This window comes from Protopterus annectens, chromosome 14.part0 (genome assembly GCF_019279795.1).
Source record: "Protopterus annectens isolate FY-2018-M chromosome 14.part0, PAN1.0, whole genome shotgun sequence".
NCBI lineage: Eukaryota > Metazoa > Chordata > Ceratodontiformes > Protopteridae > Protopterus > Protopterus annectens.
In genome coordinates this window covers 327,258,190-327,279,962 of record NC_056748.1, presented here as the reverse complement: position 1 = coordinate 327,279,962, position 21,773 = coordinate 327,258,190, and the positions used below count along the sequence as shown (strand labels likewise).

Genomic DNA, 21,773 nt, shown 5'->3' with positions numbered 1-21,773 from the left:
ATAATGTTGCAACACTGCCCCCTTGCTGTAAAGAAAAACTAAGTCAAGCCTTTCAAATTTGCATTTTGAAGTTGAAATTATTTTATGACTTTCTTTGATCTTTAATGTTGATTTTGGTCTGGCTACAAGAAGACATTCTTTATATTGTTTTAACTTAAGGACTAATTACTAGAGTGTACATGTGAAATGTCTTGTATTGATGTAGCTTCCTGCAGATGCAAGATAACAATAGAATGTAGTATCTATTAGCCTGGAACTCCAGACCAGGTGTCAAAGACATGATGCAATGGGAAATGACTGAAATTATGTAATCTGGGAGGAACCAGCAGATTTGTTTGTTAGTGATGTTTTAAAATCTATTTCTAAGAAGAGACTCTAAGCATTTTGTCTTGGAACATCTAACCCAGCACTGCTTATGCTCTATATGTATGTAAGGATTGTAGCACTGTGTTTTCTCTTAAGAATAGCTAAAGATTAGAAAGTTTAGATTAAGTGTTTTTCTTTGACATCAGAACTGTCCTACTGTATTATTTTATGTATTTCTGTGTGATATCTGAACTCTTGAGTAGCACTGTATTGCAGTAGTATTGTCTTGTGTCTTTATTATTTATTATTAAATATTTTAAACACTTTCAACTGTGGGAGTTTTGTGTAATGATAATTTAAGCTCTAGAGTACATTGCATATTTATAGAGTTTACTGTCTAAATCAATCCAAATTAAGCCTTGACTGATTAGTCATACTACCATTGGATAACAATATTGCACAGTAATAATTGGACATCCTTTTAAGTGCCTTTGAGTAGCCAATAAATATTAGCTGATAGTAGCAGTGATTACTACCCTGTAGTCTGGGTAAACGGGCACAGCTGGAGAAATCTGTGTCAGCCTTTTCCCAGGAGTGGTTGTGAAGTTGTGTAAATTCTTATCTCAAAGTATGTGTGTGTCAGCTACATGGGCAGGGACACGATGCACTGGTTGGACAGAGAGGGTACTGGAGGTTAGCTTGTCAGCTAGGGTGAGATATGGATTCTATAGCTGTGCCAGTGGAGAGTCTTATTGGGGACCTGGAGTGCAAGGGAGCAACCAGCCTCAGACTGACTGGGACCTCTGTGTGCACTTAAGGGAAATTGTGCTTTGCTGTACTTGGTACCCTTTTCTCTAAATGAGATGCCCTCTCTGGTGTTAGTGGTGAGAACGGAGGCTCCTTGATTGCTGGGCCAGGGCACGGTCATCACAGGGAGGAATGAGGTTTTAAAAAAGGCAGGACTTAAATGAGCTATGTAATGTTTGACTGAAAATCATTGGGTAGATTATAGGTGATATATAATGTTTGCAAATGGGAGTGTGTCATTATGGTTTGTGATGTAAAATGCTTGCAACTAGGATTGTGTCTGAGTGGTCCGTTTTCATTTATAAAAATATATGATTGCCTGTGTCGTAAATGATGGTTTAATAAAGATGTTTCTTGTTTAAAAAAAAGCAGGAATTGAATACTTTATGTAATGTTGCTTAGGTTATATGATATATAGCAATATATGTGAAGTATAATGTTTGTAAACGTGAACTGTTAATGCAGTTTGATTACTTTTATATAAATGTAAATTTGCCTATGTCACAAGTGATAATTCAATAAAGGTGTTAAAAAAAAACCCTGTGATAATTTATATGCCCCCCAGGCACTAATTTATACATCACTTCAAAAGGTTCAAACTTAAAACAATGCTTCCTAAGAACATTAAAATTTAAGTGATATCATTTGGGACCCTCTGCTACCACTTTAACAGTCTCTGCTATGATTCTGAGAGCAGGCTGAGAGACACTGTTGTGCAATTATGGGTGTTACCATGTTCCCCTTGTACATATGTACTTATACCTTAGTCTAAACAGTGTAAGCAGAATATAACAAACTATTTAGCCCAGCAAATGCACTACACACACATGAATGAAATCTGCTTCTGGAACTAACTGGTTTTCAAATAAAATAAACCACTTTAACAGCTCCAGCCAAAACAGTACTCAAAAAATCCTCCAGGCCAAATAAAAGTGTCATCAACTTCAAAAAAAAAATCTGTTTGACTTTGGCTTCCATTTTTTCTTCGGTTTGCTCTTTCCTGCTAAGACAGTTAAGCTACGGAAGCAGTACTCAGCAGTGTGCTTACAACAGATGTGCTTCATTAAATTACTTTTTATGCTTCTTCACAACTGCAACACTTCTTGACATGTTTTGCTAACGTCTGCCTTCACATCTACACCAACGTCAAAAACAAAACTATCCTCAGAAAAAACAGTTTAGACAAAGTAAAAAAAAAAGGTCAACAACCTCAGCAGATTATATTCTTCCAGTAAGTATATTAGTTTGTAAAAAAAAAAAAAAAAGATACCTTGTCTGGTTAAAAAATAAGTGTACAAAGGCTTATTTTGCATACTACCTGGACCTTAGGCTAATAACAATTACCTTGTATCTCATTTTAGGGCAAGAGTAGATGAAGAAACCCATGTAATAATAGCTCAGGTTAGCTGCTTTTTCATGGAGCTCTCTGGTGAATGCAATTTCTCTAAAAGAGAAAATAAAAGAAGACAATTTCAGAAGGAAATCTTTATAAAAAAAGACTAATTTTCTTTGCTTAATGGAAGAGGAAGCACTTTGCAATCAACTTTCTGCATAATCTTTGTCAAAAGAGAATACGGATTTTAAAATTCCCAGCCTTCAACAAAAGTTAAATTAATATGAATACAGGGGATTAAATGTGGAGAAAAACATTCACAAAACACCACCCTGAGTCGATACACTAAAGCACTATTATTCTGGCATCTCAACTTTTAAAGCAACTAATCTGAAATTCAAACCAACGTGATGAAAATCCTAGTATGACACATTTAATATTAATGTTCATACAGCTCAGATTTTTTCCTAAGGACAACGGGATTAGAGAGGTCCCCAGCTGGGCAAAAAACAAAACCAGAAGCAAAAATCTGGATACTTCCCTTTTTTAATCAGCTAAGTTAAACAGAAACATATTTGTATTTTTCTACAAATATGCATGTAAATATAGTCATCTGCATAAAACAATTACTGATTTGTTCATGTTGCTCTTATTACCTCTGCATGACTGCTGTCCCAACAGACTCTGCAGATCTGATTGACTATTTATAATTTAGCATACACATTTTAAGCATTTCATACAAAATAAACCAAGCTTAAACTTAGGTTAAATAACTTGCATTTTACTTATACAAGCAAACAATACATTTTAATTACTAACTCTTAAAACTACTGCCTTTTTCCTTCTTTCATTCACCCTCTGATGCATAACAATAAAATGTATGAAGTACAATACAGTACATTTAATTACATTCTGATTAATTTGTTTAACCATTTGGTGCAAGCTACTGCTACTTCTAATTTATCTTCTCACTGATGTTTTTGTCTGGTGATTCTCCTATGCTGCTGATGTGTAAGTTTCAAAATACGGGTGAGTAAAATCAATCTTCCTCATTGTCTGACAGTGTGTAAACCAGTTCCATTAAAGAGAGAGACATATAACTTCTGCACTGATGAAATGTATCAAACTATGCTAGCTAATTAAACGGAACGTCATAATTTTGCTTACAGAAAACAAGTTTCTGCAACCATGTCAAGTTATACCTATTGGGCTGCATTCTTCTGTTTCTGAGATTTGATTCTCCCTAGTCTTTCTTCCTAGTGACATTCGATACTCCAGACTGCCTGATCTAGGCCTTAACAGCTCTTTAATAGCCTCACTTTGGGCTAAGCCCAAAAGGCAATCCCCTTTGGTTTCTGAAAGACCAAAGTCTTGCAGCTAAAATTAGTTTAGAAGATGGGAAATGAGATATGGAGATGGAGCGATGAACTCATATGGTCATATGGTCACAGCCCGTCACCGATACAGGCCCAATACTCTGTCTCCTCATCAGAATTGTACATGAGTGCATGGTGTACAATGGGTGTAAAAGGAGCTTTCTCCAGTTATACACACCTTCCTACATGTCCTGTCATATGCCTACTTACAAACAGAGCCAATATGCTGGTGTTGTTGTCTCCACTATATTACAGGTGGTGTACAACAGTGCTGGGTCCAAACTGTTCACTAAAGAAAGGATAGCAGGATGATGGCCAATTTTTGTTTCCCCCCAGTTGGTTCTACTGATGGTTTGTTCCTGAAGCCAGATCACAAGCAGTGCAGATGTACACCATGCCTCTGTATCAGCAGTCTGACAAACTGCATCAACAACACCATCAAGTGACACAAGTGATTGTTACTCTACACTGCTTTATTCCATTCCCATGCTCCCCTTATAATTTCAGACACGCACACAGTTTTTGCAGTTTTCTGTAACACCATGTAATACTCTTGACAGTGCTAATAGTAATGTAGATGAACAAAAGCATAATAATACATAAAGTTAAAAACAGGTTAAGGAAGCATTCGGAGAATGGAATACAAATTTATTGCTAATGCACAATGGAAGCATAAAATATCTCAAAGATGAATGAACATCTTAAGTATCAGTTTCTAATTTCTTCAAAAAAAGATACCAAACTAACTGCGATATCAAAAAAAAGACTATACAATAAGAAATACTTCTTTCATGTTACTATAAGTTATCAGTTAAGCTATATAATAAAAGGAAAAGAATTCTGACTAAAAGTGAGATGAATAATTTCCAGAATGCTTGAGTCCTTGTCACTCAAATAAACAACCAACTCAGGAGTCAGGTGTCAAAATTTTGGTCTGAAACAAATGCCAAAGAATGCATCATTGTACCCTTTGGGAAGTCGTCCACCCCAGGGAACTACCACACTGACAATACTCTCCTAAGAGTTGACCCAGTTGTTTGGGATTTGGGAACTTATGTGGACTTCTGACCAACATGTGTCTACTGTTGTAATACAATCCTTCTGCACTGCACAGCTTATAAACAAAGAGATTGTGTCTTAACCTAGGGATGTCATTGTCCCCCTTTACACAGCCCTCATTAGGCCAGTAATTGAATATAATGCCCCCTCTGACACATGCAACAACAGGAACGTCCACAGAGATACCTTATTAAAACGATACAAAGCCTGAAAAACATATCCTACATGGACCAACTTAGTTTAAAGTCCTGTCACTATACTCCATATCCTACAGACTGCTAAGAGTTGATCTTTGTCTGGCATACAAGGTATTCTCTGACCCATTACTGATGGATTTACTGCACATCAGCAAGATGGCATCAGAAATACTTGTCTAGGGATTTAAACCTCTTCAGCAACATCAACAGAAAGGTTTGAATGGACAGGTATACTTCACAATGGACACTGCTACTGTGGAACAGACACCCCATCCACATAAAACAAAGTTCATCCCTGTCTATTTTCAAGTGTAATTTAGATCTATAGATAGGAAACAGAAACCTTACCCCACGATTGCTCCCTGTACTACTTATGAACAGATGCAGCCCCTAAATACTTTATCCCATGAATGGGTCCCTTCAAATTATCTATGTTATGATCCCATTTATTCTCATTTGAGGTAATTATTGACTATGGGATGGGTAAGGCCAATCTATAACCAAATGGCACAGGTTATTCTGAGCACAAAAAGGGAAACAGGCTAGGCTTAACATGGCCTACAAGGGAAGCTAGCTTAGTACTTAGCTATGAACCTATTAAGAGCCAGAGGGCTATCATGAAGTGTCATCCTGCACCGAATACATAATATTCCACTACTCAAATAATGATTTTTCTTAAGTCTAGTTTGTTGCAGCTACACACTATTTTTATAGCTAATTACTTTGAATAGGAAGTTGAAGTTTGGTGGTGTCATGCTAATGGCCTGGTTAAGCTAGTTTTTCTTTTTTCAGGTAACGTTATTACTGCTGATTTCTCTGTGCATCTGTGAATACTCTGTGCTGAAGAAAATTAAAGATGAGTTCTAGTGATCATGTAATTAAATCAGTTTCCTATACTCTAGCTCTACTAGGTCATGGTTTGTACTTTGAGTATTTGCAGGCGATACACATTTCATTTTATTCGTACTTTAGATCTTCATATGTGTAGCCTATTTTATTTTTCTCTGCAGCCAGTGATTGTATGTCCCTCTCATTCCTCCTCTTGGCTCCCCAAACTCTGGTGCCCTCCTAATTTAACCCACACTGAAAAGGTGGTCTGAGTGGAACAGCCCATAAACATGGGTGCCCCAATCCCCATGTGCAGGTTCTAAAGGCTGTGAAGCACCAGGCTCTAGGAGTGGAAGGTGGTAAAGCCAGGAACTGTCATACTAAAGCCTGCAGGGTTTTCTATAGCCCTAAGTACTCTCCCCTACCATTCTCACATCAACAGTGGGCTTGGCAGGTAAAGGAAAGAGACTCTGAGCATGTACCCACACGCTGAGCCCATACGGTAGTCATGCCTTCTCTATTCTCCCACCCACCAGCCTGGCATCATCTCTATGAGCTCTTGCCCCCATCACCTGGAAACATACCCAGCATGCTCTCTGCTCCTGCCAGGATTGGCTTACTCATGCTCCTTGCTTTTCTCTAACTCACACAAGCTGCTAATCAAGTTCTGGCTGTCAGGGCTTTACCCCGCTATGTCACAGGCAAGGCTTAGTCACAGCCTGTTTGCAAGAACTCAAGTCACCTAAAACAATAAATGATACCACATTTTACAAACCACAATTACACTGATAAGAAAACTTAAAATGCATCTTCAACCTCAATTGCATTTTATGTTTTCTTAACACTGTATCTTCAACCTTTAAAAGTTAATTTAGCGTCCTGTGCTTTTGAAAATATGAAATCTCGGAAGAACACTAGATAATCTTATTTCTGCTGCTTTCTGATTAAAGTACTGAGATAAACTGGAAAACATGAATAATTTTAAATGAAACAGCACTAAGAAAATACTTTACAATAACTTGCAAACAATTTCCCAGATTTTGAATATAACATACAATGATGTGTGCAATAAGGAGGATCACCAATATAACCCGAAACAGAATAATAAATAACTTTAACTTTCTTATTGTTTATAACAGCAGCAGAGTACATACATAGGTTACAATCGAGTTTTGAAAGTAATAAAGCAGCAGCCAGTAGTTCAGCAAGTTTCTGATAAATACTGCTTCCTCGGCTATCACTGTAACGAATAAAACTAAGTGAAGCATAGACTCAGACAACTAAGAGCGGATACACCAGTTTATCATTACATTTCTTTAAATTCATCTGATAAAATTATCTCAAAAAGAACATAATTTAAAAAAGACAGGTTTCTGGCACATCAAGCCTCAGATTACGTTCATCAGCCCAAGAGTAATGGCCATAAACATCTCACTGATTTTTTTGCACTGTGGTAGTAGCATCATCCTTTTAACATGCCACCTTCTATCCATATATACCATCATTTCGCAGCAAAGTAGCAGGTGACTGAGTTTACTTATAATCACCAAAAACAAAACAGATACCTAGGGAATGACCAGTTCTTGAATTAATGGATCAGACAGTATACCATTGATCCTGGTCACTTCTTACAACACGTTAAGTAACACCATATCAATCTAAGCGTAGGTCTGCCAAGCTTGTTTATGTACATTTCCTAAACACTTTACCTCAAACTGTCACAAACTACATAACATGACAGATGTTAACCTAATCATAACTATCAAAATATGCAGTGATTTGCTAAGACAATTCTTCACTTAACTTACAAATATCTTGTAAATAACATTCATAAACTGCGACCAGTGATATATCACTGCTATACTAAAAGTAATTACTACTGCATAACCAGAAAAACTACTATCACTAAACTCAAGTAAAATTAAAATCCAAAAGCAGCAGATAAATATTCCAAAGATTGCAACTAGGTCCCAAGAATTTCCATACAGCAGTCCAAAGAACTGTTCATAAAAAAAATGAGCCAACAAACTTTTGATAAGAAAAACTTCAGTACACAGACCACAAAAATCATACCAGAGCATTAAGACAAAAGCTGACTGCCATAAAAATGCTCACAAGGTTAATAGAGTTGCAGCAAACTATCACAAAACAGTCACTGAAAAATAAGACTCCTGTTCTACCAAAATGAGCAGTGAGCCTTCACATCCTCCTTCCATTTACTTCAAAGTGTTCCTGCACCTAAAATACAAGCTTTGAACACCAAGATCCCATCATCATCTATCAATCCTTCCCTTCCTGCCTTCCTTCCTTCTCAACTATTCAACAGCAAATACTGCAGAGAGAGACAGAAAAAACACATACATCAGCCAGCCAGTCACAATGATAACTTAGCATCCAAACCAAGTGAAGAAAGTCAAAGCAAATCCAAACTAACACCAAGGAAAAAGTGCAACAGGCTCTATGGTCTGGCAGCCATCCACCTCCATTCTTCAGAGTCAACCCTCAGCCCTTTTAATGTAGTCAAAACACCACTGAAAGAGACCAGATCAAATACTCCGAATAAATCAATGCATAAGATAAGGCCATATACGTTTTATCTCACTCAGTGGTCATACACACTAGGTTCCAACATTCTAATTAAAGCCAAAAATTTCAAATGGCCTTCATAAAAATGTGGAGGAACTTTGCAAGCAACATTTTGCCTTCATGACCTCAGATTACAAAAAAAAAAAAAAAAAAAAAAAAGGACAGCAGACTTAAGAGGGCAAAATGCTCCCAGTCAGACAACCAACAAAACCAGAGACAAAAGTCTGAGCACATCCCCTTTACTAATTAGTTAAGTTCAAAACAAACTTCTTTGTATTCTTATGCAAATTCACATGTAAATGTATTCAGCCGCATAAAACAACTACCGATTTGTTTCTGTCCCTCAGATTCCTCAGTAGCCATTTGTTGTTGTAAATTATCTTTTAAACTTTTTTATCATCACTAACTCACTATATACTAAATGGCCATCACAACCCAGAACACCCTGATTTTAGTTTCTCTGTTTCCTTAACATCATATTCACTGCTTTATAAGCCTTGGAAGTGGTTTCTTTCATGTTTTCCCCCAGTACTCTCTCATCTTAACTATGGAAAACTACCAGTTTGCTGGGTAAATAAATTTAAATTTACACAGTTTGTTTATGACACAATTTTTAAACAAATGTCTCCTTAGTTTTATATCTACAATTTTCTTCTCCAGTCAAGGTGATATGATAAAAATTGTTCAAGGCATACATGGAACCAAAATACCTATTGCACCTATCAGTAATGATAAAAATATCTTTACCTTAGCATCACTGGAATCAGCCAAGTATATCCTACCCCAATCTAGTTTCTCTGAAGTACATCAAACATTTTCCCTCAAAAGATTTATGAAAAGGCATTACAGTGTTTGTCATTGCTTTGGAGAGGACATGTTTAACAAAAAAGGTAGTCACTTTTAATAACATACAAGACTTTATACAATTTATTACCTTAACCAAATCAATCAATGAACAAAAACTATTTACTCCATTCTTACACCATAATCATCAAGTTTTGTAACCCATTCACTTAAGCCCATCATTACTACACATTCAGCAGATATCCCTTTTGGAAACAGTCAATGTAAACTTAAAACACCTAAGACTTATCACTATTCATGTTTGTTCAAATATTCAGTGACTACTATAATATAACTTAGACCAAGTGAAAAAGTACTCTGGGATAAGTAAAACGCTGATAGTGCTATAGCAGAATTTGTTGATTACATTCTCACTGGCTCTGCATTGATTAGTGCAATACTATATTTGATACAGATCTGTTTAAAGTAACATCTTTTTCTTCAGCTATAATGTTACCCCACCACCAAAATAAGATTTCCTTGCATCATATACAACAATGAAATAACTGGATAATTAAAACATGTTTATTTTATGTGGTCTGTACCAAGAGTCTGTTAAAACAAAGGTGCCCACCAATTTCCTGTCAGTACAAGTCAGGTAAGTCTCACTAACCTCTGGAATAGAAATGAGAGCTCTGTTGGTTAATGTGCTAATATGTTAGGCTGGCTGTCTGTACACAGTAGTTCGAAATGTAGTGTAGGATTGTTGAATTCTTCAGCTAATCTAGTCACTAATGTGCTAGCTTTTGGGGGTTTACCATCCCTGCTGTGTCTAACTGCAAAGGATTGTTCTGAACACAGTAAGTATCTCTGAAGCACTGTCCATGTATATATAAACCAGTTCCATCAAAGACAGCAACACAAGGAAAGCACAGTTTTGTACCTACCATAAATGTAGATGTCCGATAGGTATGCATCTGCAGTCATAACATATGGGTTGTCCTGCCTCCGTCGGCCGGATTCCAAAGTCTGGGTCTGGCCTCGGCTGATGTCGCACCCTCCCCGACGTCAGAGCGTCTGGGGTATAAAAGCATCAGCCGACGCCATTTTCCTCAGTTTTTCTTGCCCCAGATGCCAGGTGCCCTCTAGGAAGGCTAAATTTGGATAAATGCAATAGAATTCCAAACATTTGCAAAATTATATATATATATATATATATATATATATATATATATATATATATATACATATATACATGTATATACAAACAAATACACCATAATAGATTCCCCCAGCTAGCTAAAAGAGGGGTAAACACCCTAGGAATACCAGAGAGGGGTAGGAGGGAGGGTAAACCTGACTGCAGATGCATACCTATCGGACATCTACATTTATGGTAGGTACAAAACTGTACTATGTCCTTCAAGGATGCATCTGCAGTCATAACATATGGGTAGAATACCATAGCCAATCTGGGGGAGGAGGTACTAAGAAAAAGATGGTGTAGTTAAGATCCCCTGCAGGACTGCAGTAGCAAAGCCTGCTCTGGATCTGGAGTATAAAGGTTGATTGTAATGTTTGGTAAATGTATGCACGGAGCTCCAAGTAGCAGCTTCTAAAATGTCCTTGGTAGCCACCCCTCGTAGGAAGGCTGTAGTGGTGGCCGTGGCCCTTGTGGAATGAGGCCTGATGTTTGCAGGAACTGACTTTCCATGAAAGGAGTAACAAAATCGAATGCAATTTCCTATCCATTTTGAAATTGTCTGTTTGGAAATTGCTTTTCCTTGCACCCCAGCAGCATATGCTACAAATAGTTGGTCAGTTTTTCTGCTACTTTTAGTTCTGTCCAAGTAGTAGCGTAGTTGTCTGTATATATCCAGGGTGTGCAGAAGTTTTTCCCCTCTATTCTGTGGATTTGGGAAGAACGTAGGCAAGTGAATAGCTTGGTTCAAGGATACCCTAGATACCACCCTTGGCATAAAAGTAGGATTAGTTCTTAGTGTAACTCTGTCCTGATGGAAGATAAGAAATGGCTGTACTGCCATTAATGCTTGTAACTCAGATACTCTTCTTGCTGAAGTTATTGCCAGAAGGAATGCAGTTTTCCAAGACAGAAACTGAAGATCCGCTGTTGCTGCTGGTTCAAAGGGAGGAAGTGTTAGTTTCTCCAAGACAAAGTTGAGATCCCAAGCAGGTAAAGGGGGTTTTCTTGGAGGTTTGATATTTTTGATCCCTCTCAGAAATTGCTTGAGGAGAGGGTGTGAGAAGATAGGTGGATCCACATTGTATTCTGCTGAAATTGCTGAGGCATGAATCTTAATGGAAGAATAGGAAAGGCCATTGTGGAACAGTTCTGCTAAGTATTCCAGAATATGACATGCTTGCCACTGTCACATCTAAGCCTTTTGATGTGTTCCAAATGAAAAATCTTTTCCATTTAGCTGAGTATGTCTTCCTTGTGGAAGGCCAGCGAGCTTCCATGATAATGTCCTTCACTCTCTGTGATAAAACATTTTGTTTTGGATTTAAGGGATTTTCCAGGCAGTTAGCTGCAATGTTTTTAAGTTGGGATGCATGATCTTGAAATTGTTCTGCGTCAGAAGAAGAGGCCATAGGGGGAGAGGCCATGGTTTTGCCTGTGACATGCTCCTCAATAGTGGATACCAGTGTTGCCTTGGCCAGTCTGGAGCTATCAGAATCACTCCTGGCTGTTCCTCCCTGATCTTCAGTAGAACCTTGTACATTAAAGGGAGAGGTGGGAAGGCATATACTTTTAGAGCTTTCCAGCTGAAAGAGAGAGAGTCCACCCTCCATGCTTGTGGGTGGTATGTCCTTGAGCAGAATGTCCTCAGTTGATGGTTGAGGGGGGAGGTGAACAGATCTATCTCCGGCGTTCCCCATGCCTTTGTTATGAGTTGGAAGATGTCTGGGTGCAGCATCCATTCGTGTGCATCCATGGTAGTTCTGCTTAAGCTGTCTGCCAGTGTATTTTCCTTTCCTGGCACGAAATGGGACTGCAGTTGGATATTGAGTTTCAGGCATAGCTCCCATAGATTCATAGCCAGCCGGCATAGAGGGTAGGAGTGTGTGCCTCCCTGCTTGTTTATGTACCACATGACAGTGGTGTTGTCTGTCCTTATTAACAGGTGGCCTTGATGGAGGAAGGGTTTGAAAGCCTCGATTGCATGCATCACTGCCAGCATTTCCTTTTGGTTTATGTGCATGTGTAGCTGTCCTTGAGACCATAGGCCTTGGATACATTTGCCCTCCATGTGTGCTCCCCATCCTCGGTCTGAAGCGTCCGTGGTGATGGTTTGTTTTGTTTTTGGTTTGTTGAAAGGCAACCCTCTGTTGGACTGGCAGGCCTGAGCCCACCACAGGAATTCCTTTTGAAGGCAAGGAATGATTGGTATCAAAGTTTCCAAACTGTGACTGTGTTGAGACCATACACTCCTTAGATACCATTGTAATTTTCTCATATGCAGCCTGGCCTGTGGTATCAGAATTATGCAGGATGCCATGTAACCCAGGGCCTGCAGGATTTTCCTTGCAGTAAGCTGAGCTTGTCTTGTCAGATTCATGAAGTAATCCGGAAGTTGTTTTTGTTTTTCTTCTGTGAGAAAGGTCATTTGGGTGGTTGTGTCTAGATCCGCACCCAGAAAGGTTATCCTTTGGGATGGAACCAGTCTTGATTTTTGGATGTTGACTGTGTATCCCAATGCCTGTAAGTAGGTGGATGGCATAGGCCAAGTCTTTTATCAAATTTACCTTGTTGTCCGCTTGTATAAGGCAGTCATCCAGATAAGGATAGAGTTGAATCCCCTGAAGTCTGCAGTGTGCAATTACTGATGCCAGGCATTTCGTGAATACTCTGGGCGCAGTAGATAAGCCAAAGGGCAATGCTGAGAATTGATAATGCTCTGATCCTGCAAGAAATCTGAGGTGTCTTCTGCAGTTTGGTCGAATAGGGACGTGCCGGTATGCCTCCTTGAGATCTAGAGTCACCAGCCAAGACTCCTTGCCCAACATGGGAAGAAGTTGCTGTAGGGTCAGCATCTTGAATTTTGGCACAATGAGGTAAGTATTCAGTGCGGACAGGTCGAGAATAGGCCTCCATTGATTTTCTTTTCTTGGTACAAGGAATAGTCTGGAGTAAAATCCTTGGCCTTGCTCTGAAAGTGGTACCTTTTCTATAGCTTTCATTTGAAGCAAGTTGTTGATCTGCTTTAAAGCCTCTGCCCTCTGATTTGGTGGTAGGTTTGGCATTCCGTTTCTTTTTGGCAAAGTGTGGAAGTGGAACCTGTATCCTTTGTCTATTATTTGCAGTGTCCATGTGTTCCTTGTAATATAATGCCAATTTTTTGAGAATAAAGCAAGCTTTCCGCCCAAGAGTGCCTCCAGTTGAGCCCTGGTGGGCAGAATCAGAGTAAAGTCATTGAGCCTGTCCTGGTGTAGTAGTTGTTGTTGCTGCTGTTGCACTACCTCTCTGGTTAGCAGGCTGCCACTGACGGCCTCTGTAAGAGCCCCTAGATTGGCCTCTGCCTCTGGGGCGTCTGTTCCTGCCTCTCTGGGCTCTGTCCGAGTCTGGAAAGGACCAATTCTTAGTAGGCCAGTTTCTGCTGAATCTCGGTGGTTGTACTTGTAGGAAATCCTTAACTGTTTGCACAGATTTTGCCTTTTCTTCATACTTTTTTAAGACCTCCTGAGCAGAGGAGCCAAATAAATTTTGTTTCTCCATTGGAGCATCCAGGAGTTTAGCTTTAACATGGTCTGGCAAAGATTGTTCCTTCAGCCAGGCATGCCTACGAATAACTGCCCCAGTCATAGCTGACCTAAATGAAGCCTCCAATGCATCATAACCACACTTTAAGAAATGATTACTAACCTGCTGTGAGTTGTGTACCAAATCCTGAAGGGATTTACGGTCAAGGGGCTCAGGAGAAGAAAGCTTCTTGTTCAGTTCATCTAACAAATACTCTTGGTACTGTATCATATGAAATTGACAATTTAGTGCCCTGACGGAAAGAGTTGCAGAAGTATATACCTTCTTGCCCCATCTCTCTAAAGCTCTAGACTCTCTTTCAGAAGGTAGAGGATTTTTGGCAGTGGCAGCTGCGACCCCTTTAGGGCCCAGAGTAATAGTTTCTGGGTCTGCAGAATGGGCTTTATACAGATGAAATGAGAATCCGGGACCCTGTAGTATCTATCAGGTTTGGCAGGGGCCGGGGGGAGAGTATCAGGGGCTGTACTGACATCATTGTACACATCATCAATTACATTCAAAACAGGAGGTATAGCTAAGGGCCTATGCTGAGGCAAATGTAAAAAGGCCCTTAATCTTTTTCTAGAATCAGAGAATTCCTGACCTTGCCATTGAAAATGCTCTCTCATGGAGTGTAGAGTCTCACCAAAGGAAAACTCTTCAGGAGGGGAGGCCGAAGGGATAGATTCTTCAGCATCAGAATCCTCATAGGGCGAATAAGCCTCCTCCTGGTGGTCTGACAACTCAGAACCATCCAAGGACTCATCTGAAGAGTGTGGGTCAGAAGGCTCAGTCCTGGGCCTTTTGTCTGGTGGAGGGTGAGAGGCCCTGTCCGGGTGAGGTTGTGAACCTCTAATTAAAGAAATGAGGTCCTCTGCAAGGCTGAGGATCTGAGAACTAGAGGAAGGCCTCTGGGAGGTAGTCTTGGGAGGCAAAGCTTTAGAAAGTTTAGCAGCTTTAGCCCTAGAAAAGGCCTTAATGGACATGGAAGCAGGGGGCCTAGCTGCCCCACGTGCAGGAGTAGATATGTCCAAAGGTATGGTGTCGGACATATCCTGGGCACTGGTTTCGGTAGGTACCTCGGTAGCCGACTCAGCCGGGGCCTCCCGGGCCGCGGTGGTTGGTTGAGTGGATTCGGATGAAGGAATCTCCGAGGACTCGGTTTCGGCCGAAACCGAGACACTCGCGAAAGGCCATACCGTGGTTTCAGCCGAAACCGCAGGCCGCGAGTGTCGTTCCTTGTCCTTCTGTTTTTTCACCAAATGTGATGTCGGAGTCTCCGATGGCATTTTATATGCAAAACTAGCCCCAAAAAATTCCTCTGCAAACTCCGACCGACGTATAAGAGTTCGTCGGTTGAAGGAAGCACAGGCTGAACAGGACGATACGTCGTGGTCTGGGCCTAAGCAAGGAAGGCAGTAGGAATGGAAATCCTTATGAGGTATTTGTTTCCCACAAGTTAAACCATTATTTACTTTATCTGACATCGGCTGAGGCAAGAAAGAGTCCCCAACGGGGTACTTAGCTTTTTCGAAGTTTTCGGTAGCTGAAATCACTGGATCTGACCGACCGGCACTTGCAAACAGCTTCTGCTTCGGGCACCGCGCGGCAAGAAAGACTGAGGAAAATGGCGTTGGCTGATGCTTTTATACCCCAGACGCTCTGACGTCGGGGAGGGTGCGACATCAGCCAAGGCCAGACCCAGACTTTGGAATCCGGCCGACCGAAGGGCTGCCTGAGGCAGGACAACCCATATGTTATGACTGCAGATGCATCCTTGAAGGACATCAGTAAATCCTCCACACTCCTTAATGTAGGTGAACTTACACCCTGCATCCCTTTAGCTAATATAACCTATTCCAAATTCATACAGCCTTATGATAACTTATAAAATTCAAAGAGTTGAAGCAAGCTGAATGTAAAGAGTTGGTATGATTGTTCTTACAAAATAGTCACAAAACACCATAGTTTAGCCTTTCTAAAAATTAAAATATTCTGAAATCATAATCGTGCCATAATGGACCCTTTCCTTTTACATCACCCAAGCATGTTCCAGAACATCCCCAATAATAGTCACAATCCCTGCCTTCTCTGCTGCTACATTTCTCGGCTTATCATGCACCCAAGCATATTACATACTTGTCAAACCTCTTTCAGTCTGTTGCTTCATATGTTCCACTTAACATGTAACGCTCACTTGTCAGAAAATTAATTACGATCACAGTTGCTTGGCAAGTTTCATTTTATGGTATTTCCTTTATCAAACAACTTCATGGTAATTTTTTTTAATATGAATGGTTGATTTGTTAAATGGGAGAGTGCACTAATCCTGGGAATCATTACAGACTCAACCTGGAACAATGGAAGTAAAATAATAAATACACATTTGTAAGGATATTAGAACATACAAATATTAATCAAAAAGGTACAATATAAATAAGAATTTGCATTTCAATTGTAAATAGAAAAAGCCAGCAGTTTAGATATACATAATATATCGCAAGTTTTAAAGGCAGATTATATACAAAAAGAAGGTAAGCATTTTCACTTCGATTTATAAATAGTGGAACCTTTACAATGTGCTAGAATGAAGATGCATTAAAATGTACAAACAAATCTACTTAAGTAAGATAAGAAAAACACCAGACAGAATGTAACTTTAGAAATTCTTCATGCCTTATATTATCCGACTTGTTACCAATAACACGCTTTATCCTTTACAGAGTCACAGCGAAAATGGAACCTATCCCAGTAGTCGGTTGGCACAAGATACTGAATTGCATTCTTATTAGAGTACCAGTCTATAATGAAATGTAAGTTCTCACTCACTCATTATACATATCTACGAGCTATTTAGAGAATTCCAATTAACCCACTGTAGGTCTTCAGGATATAGACACTGGATGTGGACCCTTCAAACAAGGCACCATGTCTGAGAATTAAATTCATAAACATTTTGTTGTAAGGTGGCATCACTGCTCACTTTAATACCATGCCCGCTAAGTATTTACAAAACGTATTAATATAGAATCACTTCATAAAAATCAAATAGTTACTCTAATTCTCAGGTGAATTTGCGAAACAAGTTATTTTCCTTAACCTGTTATGCCTCCGATTACACAAAATAATGACAAAATTGAAGCTACTGTACACAAAGCCCCCACAAACAATAGAATAACTATCATCCTCAAGTTAGATTCTTTAATAAACAAATACTATATGTTTTGATTGGGTTTACTCGAAATACCAATTTTTTTTATGTAGTCAAGCTCTAAAATTTCCAACTACCTACTTTTTTTCTTCTTTTTTCAGTAAACAGGCCCAAATTCCCTTATTTTATGACAACACTGTCTACTCTAATATCTTACTAAACACTAAAATCAAATACATTTAGAATGAAGCATCTTCTGATACCACCGTATTCAGAGATTATGAACAAGCTAATCTACTAAACCTGATTGATGACCTGGCTAAATTCAAAAGCCTCTTCCATCTTGATGATCTCACTGCATATATGTAGAGCCTTTCACTGCCAAATTCTACACACAAATACCTGCATAGACTCATCTATTCCATTTAGAAATAAATAAAATGCCAAATTAAAAAATGAGCCCCTTTGGTGGAACCCAAATGTAAACACGACTGACAATAAAAGAAAAAACTCATTGCATACAAAAATAAATTCCAGTTCTCAAGATGCCACAAATACTCTTGCTAAATTAAACAAGGAACTCCAGACCGTGATCAAATCAACCAAAGACAAATATAAGGTAAAAGTAGCCACCCAAGTGAATTCAAAACCATGGAATAAAACTAAATGGCAAGAAGTGTATAACTATATACTTCCAGATACTACACTGACAATACAACCCTGATAATTAATCACATAGTTAAACATCGGGGAACCTATGTCAACAATGATCAAATGATCTAAACCTCTTCTGCGACATCAACATAATTGTTTGGAGGGATAGGTACATCTCCATCAGGGTAGCACTACTCTGGAACAGACTCCCCATCAACATAAAACACATTTACCCTGTTCATATTTAAGCACAACTTAGATCTACGGATGGGAAACAGAAAATTTACCCCAGGACTGCCCCCTGTACTACTAATGCTCCTAAATGCTTTATCCCACACGAGTTCCCTCAAATTATCAAAGGTATGATCTCAGTTATTCTCATTAGCGATAATATATAATTACCGACCTTGGAATGGATAAAGACAATGTATAACCAAATGGGATAGAGTATTTCGAGCATAAAAGTCTAGGCTTAAAATAGCCCACAAGGGCAGCTAGCCTAGTACTTACCTATGAATCTATGAATTGTTCTCTCATCACCAGATAACTACTGTTGCAAGAAGTCCTTTTTCATCACAAAGCACAGCTTATACATATAAAGGTGCTGCATCCAGATCAAGGGATGTAATCGTTGCACTGTACTCTGCACTCTTTAGGCCAATCAACGGCATAATGCCCCTTTCAGTATGTACCTTTCCAAACAGTTGTCACAACTGGAAGAACCTCAAATACTAAAATAACCAAGGGTCTCTATCACAAAAACTATGCAGACTGTCTCAAAGCCTTTTCCCTCTTCTCAGTATCATACAGGCTACTGAGAAGCAACCTGTGCCTCACATATACAGCTTCAACAGGTCCTATCTTGTCAGACCTGCTACACGTTTGCAAGTCCAGTGGTATCACAAATTCCAAGCTCAAGGTATCTCAAACTCTTTACAAAATAAACAGAACACATTGGAGGGACAGGAAACTCTCACAGAGACTATAGTCTTCTATGGATCCGTCTTTCACTCTATATAATGCAAAGCATTTATTTTACTCTATCCAAATGAAATTTGGACAAATGGAAGGGTAACCACAAAATCACTCTGAGTTTAACATCCATGTCCCTCATGGATAAACCATAACATGCAAATCTCCCTACATAAACTTGTTTGGCTTGTCTCTGGGTTATTCGTATCCAAAATATAAGGGTTAAAACCTACCATGGGAATGTAAGGCTAAGGATTCTTAAGATCCTCACATAACAGCCTAGTAAACACTTATGATCCTTCATGCATTCTTAAACCTATATCAGATATCCTCCTTGTTAATACATCAATATCACACTCTCTTAGTCAGCAAATGCTGGGTAGACACCTTCATAGTATAACCTAGTAACTTTCTTCTTCTGAAAAAATTAACATTTTATCTAAAAATGCACAAAACATAAACCTGCTAAGAGTGTGTGTGTGTTAGGTTTAGAGTAAGGGGACAGAGTGTGGTGCAAGTGGGTATATGCCCAAGTTGTCTTGTGTAGGGTTGGATGTTAAAGTTATCCCCCATTTACTACCATATTAAAGTGTGCTAGCCCTAAATCTACACCTTACCTTAGGAAAACCATTTCTGTAACACTACCACTACAGTAAGTCATATTTGAACGTGTGAAGGGTATGGGTGATCAAATCACAAAATGAAACAAGTAAGGTTTAGGTGAACCTTTTGTGGATAATTTTTTCCCCAGATTTTGTGATTTTTTTTTCATAAATTGTTGACATCTTTCATTTTAAATACTTACACAGTGGTACACCCTTTCAAAGATTCCCCTTCTATATATTCTTAAGAAGCAGTATAAACAGTAATTATGTATCCAAAAGACCAGTGTAGTTTGCTTTATCTTATTTTATCATCTACTAATCCATCTTACTTTTAACTTTTTGCCTTTAAAAATTTTGTTAGCAGTCAACAGGCTCTGAAGAAACCATGACCCACCTAACACACACTCCTTTCTACAGGTCTGCCTCTTCTAACTCATGTGACGCTTAAGATCCTGGTTAATTCAGTCACCAGCTATGTGATGGACAAGGTTCTTAAGATGACTCTAGCTCAGATGCCAAATACATCACAAGTATTAATCATGAGAATGTGATTTTACTGTAGAAAGACATATATTTTTAATTATTCATTTGGTATTATGAGTTGCTGAAATCTGGCCTTACTACAGGATACGTACCCAAAGAGTGGCGTACGGCAACAGTGGTCCCACTTCACAAAGGCGGTACTTCTACGGACCCTGGAAATTACCGCCCCATAAGCTTAACGAGCCTGGTCTGCAAAGCTATGGAGAGGATCATTATGGAACTCATAAACAAAGACATTGGGGACCTACAGACATTGGATCCTACCCAATTTGGCTTTGTCAAGGGCAGATCCTGCCTTTGAACTTGGTCGACTTTTTTGAAACAGTCACTAAGGCCATTGATGAGGGCAAGGCAGTTCACACAGCCTACCTTGACCTTGCAAAAGCCTTTGACACAATACCCCACTCAGGCATCATAGACAAACTCACCAGCTTAAATATAAACTCATATGTCACAAGATGGGTTGCAAACTGGCTCAAGGACAGAACCCACAGGGTCAGAGTTGCTGGAGCTATGTCAGACTCTAAGCCAGTCACAAGCGGTGTCCCACAGGGCTCAGTCCTAGGACCCCTCTTGTTCGGCATTTATTTTTCCGAGGTACAGGCAAACATAGGAGGATTGTGGCTGACAAAGTTCGCAGATGACTGCAAACTGGGCGCCATAATTGATACTCCAGCGGACACAAACATCCTTCAGAGAGGCCTCATAGAAATGGATAATTGGTGCCAGAGCCATGGCCTTAAGCTGAACGCCAAAAAATGTATAGTCATACCCTTTGGGAAAAACAAGGTACCGACAAATTACCACATAGGAGGTAATCCATTAAGTACGGAAGAGGTAATCAGGGACCTAGGGACCCAGGTTGACAGTAACCTCTCATTTGACACTCACATTGCCAAAGTGGTTAGGAAGACCTTCTATATTGCCCACCTTATCATGAAGGGTTTCACATCTAGATCAAGAGAGGTCATTGTGCCCCTGTACTCTTCTCTTATCAGGCCAATGATTGAGTACAATGCCCCATTTGGGATGTATCTCACCCGACACCTACAGCAGTTGGAAAGACCCCAAAAGTTCCTCACCAAGAGGATAAAGGGTCTTAAACATATGTCATATGCTGCCCGACTGAAAAAACTCCAGCTCTATTCAGTCGCATACCGCCTACTCAGAGGTGATCTGTGCCTGACGTACAAGGCCATGTCCAATCCTGAATTAATGGACATTCTCCACCTTAGAAAATCCAAATCCATCAGAGCCACGAGAACAAGTGACTTAAACCTCAACACAGAAATAAATAGAACGTGCTGGAGGGACAGATTCATAACCCAGAGGCTCCTTACACTCTGGAACAGAATCCCAGTCCATGTTAGGCAGAGCCCCTCACTGACTCTATTCAAGAGAAATCTCGACGAGTGGATGGGAGATCGTAGGTTTACCCCGGGGATCATCGCTGTGTCACTACTAGACAGAGGCATAGTACACTCACATACACTCTGGCTAGGCTTATAAATGCCCTAGGGCAGATAGCCGAGTACGAACCTATGAACCTATGGTCTTTAATGAGTTTTATTGACTTAAGCCTTTATCTTTTACTGACTATAATGCAAGTACATGCCATGCATGAAATTTACATTTTTTCTGTCCTATACAACACTGCATGTTTTATGCATATGGCCAAGTTCATATTTGGAGCAGTTCACTTACCTACGAAGTTTACAAATACATAAGTAAATTATTAAATAAATGTTGCCTGGAGTAGTCATCTGGACGCTCAAAATACAAAGTGCATCGTCTCACAGTGAGATGCTGAC

At 39.5% G+C, this 21,773-nt stretch overlaps 1 protein-coding gene across 5 annotated transcripts in view; it reads right to left on the bottom strand.

Annotated features, from left to right (window-relative positions):
• Positions 1-21,773, bottom strand: part of ATE1 (arginyltransferase 1) — a 2,674,296-nt gene that overhangs the window by 1,111,637 nt on the left and 1,540,886 nt on the right. For all 5 annotated transcript variants that reach the window (XM_044056055.1, XM_044056058.1, XM_044056057.1 and 2 more), the window contains one exon: positions 2,458-2,557. In XM_044056055.1, the coding sequence (XP_043911990.1) occupies positions 2,458-2,557 (100 nt within the window). The remainder of the gene's footprint in view (positions 1-2,457; positions 2,558-21,773) is intronic.